This window comes from Lupinus angustifolius, chromosome LG20, assembly GCF_001865875.1.
Source record: "Lupinus angustifolius cultivar Tanjil chromosome LG20, LupAngTanjil_v1.0, whole genome shotgun sequence".
NCBI lineage: Eukaryota > Viridiplantae > Streptophyta > Magnoliopsida > Fabales > Fabaceae > Lupinus > Lupinus angustifolius.
In genome coordinates this window covers 17656812-17663119 of record NC_032028.1, presented here as the reverse complement: position 1 = coordinate 17663119, position 6308 = coordinate 17656812, and the positions used below count along the sequence as shown (strand labels likewise).

Sequence of the window (6308 nt, the reverse complement as noted above, 5' to 3'; positions counted from 1 at the left end):
CGGTTTGAGTCAAGTTTTATAAGAGATACTTTATTCTCTATTATTTATCCATGGTTTGTTCTATCTCCTATTATTTATGATCTTCTCTCGAACATTAACTATGATAGTGCACGAGTTTAAATTTCACAATGCTCTTTGTACCTTTCTTATTCCCCTCTCGTTATTTTTCATGTCAAATTTGTGGCCATATTGTAAAACATGAACACTCTTAAGGCAAATTAATATCCCATTTCTTAATCAGCACTTGAAGGAGTTGCTTATAGAATATCAAGTTTGATGAATATAGAACCTTTTTCTCTCTCTTTTGAATCTTGTTTATGAATCAATTGAACAGTGATACAGTAGGGTTGTGATATCATACTATTATTGAAACACAAGCAAAAGGAGAGAAGATGTTACTCGTTTCACAAGCTATTCTCCAAGACAGTAAATACATTTATGTTGGAACAATATTTTGTAGTCTTACAACTTTACATGAATAAAAATCCACAAAAAAACCAACTAATAAATTTGAAGTCTACAAAAAAATTCTGAAAGAATAAAAGACATTCTTTTGTCTATAGGTCCTCAATACTTAACACTTCTTATTCTCCATTTTATGATTATACATAGACTTTACTCTATACCTCTTTTCTTGCTTCTTGATATATAGTTTCTTCAAATGAATTTCAACTGAAATCTAGACAAACAATAAAGTATTGTTGTTAAAGAATAAATAAACCAATATGCATGCTTATTTTGCATCAAGATTCACCATAGTCGGATTTGCACACGATCACCACATTCATTGGCATGACACAACATGAGTCGTTCGACGGTTCACTCATCGGCTGAAGTGAATCACGATTCGCTTATTTTAGCTCACCTGCTCGCCAATTAAGTCCAAACCCATCACCAGAAATGAGAGTCCTTGGAAGAGCAAGAAATAGAAATGCAGACCATGTTCTGATAGAAGACTTCTTGCAGATGCTGTGAGCAAAAGAAAAGCAAGTGCAAGTTCCTTCCTATAAAGCTTATTCCTCTTTTTCTTCTTCTTTTGAGGCATTTCTGCTTCTTTAAGTTTTCCTAACAATTCCAAGCCAGACTCTGAGTTCCATCTGATGATTTTATCTTCATTTGAAGACTTTGATTCTCTCTCAGCCAAGGCTAATAAATCTGACTCAGAAGATCTACCTGTTTTCTTTGTCACAACCCACTCATAAGCACTTCCTAGCTGAAATAGTCCAGAAACCATTGCATTGAACTTTGTAACCGACATCGTGTTCTCGAAAAGGAGATAAGGAACCAGAAAAGGGATAGATTTTGGGGATGGAAGAATGTTCAATAATGACATGACAATAGGGACATAACAGATAACCCAAAGGGGTAGTTCAGATTCAGGTATGAACATAGTGAATGGTAGTATGACACAAAACAAGGTGAATGAGTAGAAGGGAAGTACAAGTTTCCTCAACAGGAAGAACAAAAATATCAGATTAGCCTTCTTCCATGTTGATATCTGCATATAAACAAAACATTATTCAGAAAATTGGATCCACTTTCAATATAAGGATCTAATGCGATGCTACACAGCTAGAATACTTATCATAATTTGCCAATATTCAAGAATGGTGGTTAAATGAATCATGATTTACTCATCTACCATTTGTGTGAGAAAAACATGATTCGAAAAACAAAGTCAAATCATTCTAGGCTTCTAGCAATGTAATTCTGGCTATACAGTATTCTCCAAAGATGAAATCTAAGGTAAAAAGAGAAGTGAAAAATAGAAGACCTTTGAAGTTATTATAGCAGGAAGACATAGCCGGAAAAGCTGCATTGGACCAGAATGCCAGCGATGTTGTTGTTTCTTATAAGCTTCATAAGCCTCTGGTAATTCACAGAGAACTTTGACATCATTAAGGTAAATAAACTTCCATCCATTCAAGTGAGCTCTAACTGCTATGTCCATGTCTTCGACCGTGGTTCTCTCTAACCATCCACCTGATTCCTCCAATGCCTTTATCCTCCAAACTCCTGCTGTTCCATTGAATCCAAAGAAATTCAGGAAATAACCATTTACTTGTTGTTCCACCTCAAAGTGAAAGCACAAGTTGATGTTTTGAAGTCTTGTAAGTAAATTCTCATCTTTGTTTACATAGGACCATCTAGCCTGAACCAGACCCACATCTGGTTTTCCCTGTAAAGAAGAATCACAATCTTTAGGAAGTGTTGTTCAAACTATACGAAGAAAATATTTCACTTTTATGTACTTAGGTAGCATTTTGTATACATGTTTGGTGTATTATGCAATCAGAACCTCAAATGATTGAATCATATTATGCCAATTCCTTTTGTTTGGTTGAATCATGACAAATGGGATTTGCATAATATGATTCAACCATCGGCGTGAATGAGTACAACAGTCATGTTTGGTGTATTTATCAACAGAACAAAACATGTCAGAATACTAAAAAGTAGAACATGACAGAATAGAACATTGTCATGTTCCATCGTATTCTGTCTGCATGCCAAACGCTTCCTCGATTAGCTTATAGTATTTACCTTGAAGTGTGGAACAGTTAGTTTGAGGAAATCAGGGTTGGGCTGAAAATCTGCATCAAATATTGCCACAAACTCATAGTCTTTGACATAGTCACAGGACATGGCTGACTTAAGATTCCCGGCTTTATACCCAGTCCTGATCAATCTATGCCTGTAGATAATGTTCACCCCTTTCTCTTTCCAACTGCAAACCTCATCTTTGATGAGATTCTGCAAACTTTTATCATCAGAATCATCTAGGACTTGGATTAATATTCTGTCTTTCGGCCAATCAAGTTGACTAGCAGCACCAATGGATTGAGCAAAAACCTTCAATTAAACAAAAAGAAATTTTAATGTTTCAGCAATTCAGCCTCAGATGTAAAACTGGAAACTCATGCCTAAACTAAGTTTCCAGCCATAACTACAACAAAATGGATCAAATGGTATCATAATGCTCTATCGCAAATCATGTGTATGGACAAACTATTTACATCGAAATCATTATTAATGGTATCTCATATAGGCTATAAACTACCAATCATAACACTGGCCCAGTTTCTAAATTTGGCAACAATATCTAGGAGGGCAATTATGAAATTATGGAAATTTAAACCAAATAATCAATACAAAAAAGTTGTTAGCAAGAAAAACTGAACAGAATTCTGCTAGATCACAAATTGTCAGGGTCAAGTACATAGTTGTATTTATATTACCTCTCTCTCATTGCACATGGGAATCTGAACAAGGACCATAGGGAAACTTGAAGGGTCCTCAACATCATATGCATCTGCTTCAATTGTTGGCTTCAACTTCATAAACTTGATCCAGAAACAACCGAGACAAAGCACAAGCCGATCCAACGATTGAATCAAGAAGAGAACAATGCAGAACTTTGAAACCAACAACACAAAAGGAGCAACATAGTCTTCCCTGAAAGAAAGCCATGCCATATAGGACCATTGAAGAAGACCCTGGACCTCAAATGGTTGAATCATCATATTAGACAAATTCCATTTGTTGAAATGAGCAATTGTTTCAATAACCAAGGCACCAATTGCAAGACCAAGGAAAACCTTGATGATCCTGTACAATCTCCCTCTGTACTTAGGATCCTCATCATTTGTGTCAGACAATGAAATTCTTTTCTTGACAGAAGCAAAAGTGGATTTGAACCCTGTAGTCAACCATGACAAGAAGGTCAAAACTTTGTGGAGTTTAAGGAGAAGAAACCACCTAAACTGTTTAGGACTTGCAGCTTTTTGTTTCTCCTCTGCAAACATTTGAGATTCTGAATCATGAACTTGTAACAAAGTGAAATCATTATTAGTCTTCTCAGTTGTTACAAGAATTGAATTGGGTGGTGCCATAACTCTTTCTTTTATCTCTAGGAATTCAATTCAAGTTCAAAGGGAAGAAAAGATAAGATTTTTTGAAATGGGTTGGTTTCACCAATGGCAATGGAAGCAGCTTATTACAGATTTCTGCTCAACATCAATAATGTATGAATGAGAAGAAATACAAACACAAAAGGGTCATTCCCATATGAAAAATTCACCCTTTTGTTATGAGTTTCAAATCTGAAATCAAATCAGAACCCAGAAATTCAGATGGAATTCTAAGAATGAGTTTAGCACTCTAGTTTGAGATAGAGAAAGGGAACCACTTTGACTAGCTTGAAGCAAGGTATTAATAGTACATAATGGTATGAACAAGCTTAACAACATAATTCTTTACATGTGGTGAAAAAATATAAGACTTTAATATATATGCAATATATATGTAATGTTTTTTTTTTACACATTTACTACATACATCATCCACCATCTTTGATTGTGGATTATGTGTTAATACAGTGTAAAAAATACTTATATTGATAAAATATATAATATTAAATCCAAAATATAATCCACTACATGTGTCCCTAATTTTTATTAACATATAACATCATTTTAGATATTGATTAACATATTGGGTAAACACAAGTAAAAGAAGTTTAGTATGTTGACCAATGTTTAGAATACACATAAGAACCCCACGATAAGATTGTAGACATGCATTATAGAGTAACATATTCTTAGTGTGACAAGTAGATACAGCTAAAGTGCAGATCAACCCACAGAGGAAAATGCCTGTTGTCTGCTATGTGTGAATGAATGACCATAAAAAATTCTTTTTTTCTTTCTCTCTCTTTCCTTTTATGTCAGTATCTTATATGTTTCTGAATATTATATGGTTCCTTACATAGAAAGAGAGAAGGGTAATTTCATTATTTTGTGATATGTGTACAAACCATAGGTGAAATGGTTGGCAAATATTTAAACTTAGTACTTTCTCAATGGATATGAACCGTAATATGTGTATAACTGTATAAAGAATTGTTTATTAACCTTTTTCATTGATTACATTCTTGCATTTAATGAATGCATTTTGTACATTGCATTTATTTCATTCAGCAATAATTAGTATATTTTTTTGGCAGATTGGGATTCCTTCCAGATTTGATTTTTTTTATCGAATTTTATTTACAGTTTTATAAGATCAAACAAAGATGGAAAATGGTTTTATTGTTAAAATTAGAGTAAATTACACTGACATCTTCTGAGTTTTAGCGAAATTACATAAATCACTCCTCATTTTTCTACACCTACGCAAACCCCCTAATTTTTTATACTTTCATTATACTGATGTTATAAATGTATGAGAAATAAGTGTAATTTTTTCAACAAAAAATGTTATAAATGCAATTAAGTTAAATAAAACATGGTATACTATGAAGACAAGTCCAAATAATATATGAGTCGATACCTCTTTATTGTTTTTGGTTAGTTACGATATAGTATAAGAGCGATTTAAACAATATCTCTTTAGAATTGTTGATGCATTTTGTAACAAAAAATAATAAAGATATATTGATTTGTATATTATTGGGATGTTTCCTCACAATATATCATGTTTTTTTTAACTTAATTGCATTTACCATATTTTCTGGTTAAAAGATGACACTTATTTCTCATGCAAGGTTGGTCAGTATAATAAAAGTATAAAAACTAAGGAAAGTTTGTGTAGGTATAAAAAAGTGAAAGTGATTTGTGTAATTTTAAAACTCAGGGATGTCAGTGTAATCAACTCATAAAATTAAAATATGATAGTGTTCTTTTATTTTGGCAAGTTGGGCTTCATTCATATTTTAACTATGATTGTGTTTTAGATGGTAAAAAAATATACAAAATGGGGTTTGTTGTTAAATTAAATATTGTGTTTGAACTTTGAAATGTTAATTTTGTATAATGTTTAAATTTACTAAATTATATATGATTTGTTAGGATTTATTTCTTAAAATAGATTACTTCATTGTCATTTAACTAGCTACTTCTCTTTTTAAAAATTGTAAAAGCAGATATATTTCTATCATTAATAAGAGGCCATTATGCTAAAACTAAGCAGAACAACTATAAGCAACAAAACTTTTCATACCAGACTCAAATTGTATTCCTAGAAACGAGAATAAACTCAGTTAACATAGATGCATACATGAAGTGATTCTTTAGATTCAAACTTTGAAAAACCCACTCTTCCAATCATACTAATTATCAATGTTTAGTTCCTACATTCTATTATAGGGCAATGAAGTAAAGAAAAATATTTCATAATTATAAAATATAATTGTGAGGTGACTTTCATTCCTTCATTGTCCTTTAAAAACTGACTCCTAAAGATACCCTTAATGGTAACATTTTTAACTTGATCATCATTAATGTTATTTTACCTATCTTGAAGTTATA

The 6308-nt window shown here is 32.4% G+C and overlaps 1 protein-coding gene across 2 annotated transcripts; it reads right to left on the bottom strand.

The window, feature by feature from the left end:
- On the bottom strand, positions 385-4240 carry LOC109336388 (xyloglucan glycosyltransferase 4-like). Of its 2 annotated transcripts, XR_002106346.1 has the most exons (5): positions 3240-4240; positions 2545-2853; positions 1775-2179; positions 789-1498; positions 385-754 (listed from the first exon to the last, which is right to left on the bottom strand). XR_002106346.1 is itself a non-coding variant. In XM_019572954.1 (4 exons), the coding sequence occupies exons 1-4, from the start codon at positions 3891-3893 to the stop codon at positions 857-859; spliced, it is 2010 nt and encodes a 669-aa protein (XP_019428499.1). In that variant the 5' UTR covers positions 3894-4240; the 3' UTR covers positions 385-856. The 2 variants fall into 2 exon arrangements, 1 of the variants encoding a protein (XP_019428499.1); XM_019572954.1 differs by having other exon boundaries at positions 385-1498.

What these genes read in the sequence shown, in the direction of transcription:
- LOC109336388 (XM_019572954.1), bottom strand. Translation starts at nt 3,893, where the DNA reads ATGGCACCACCCAATTCAATTCTTGTAACAACTGAGAAGACTAATAAT. An exon ending in CCATGTGCAATGAGAGAGAG is followed by an intron (nt 2,854 to 3,239) that starts GTAATATAAATA and finishes GTTTAATTGAAG; the next exon opens with GTTTTTGCTCAATCCATTGG. An exon ending in TAACTGTTCCACACTTCAAG is followed by an intron (nt 2,180 to 2,544) that starts GTAAATACTATA and finishes TCTTCTTTACAG; the next exon opens with GGAAAACCAGATGTGGGTCT.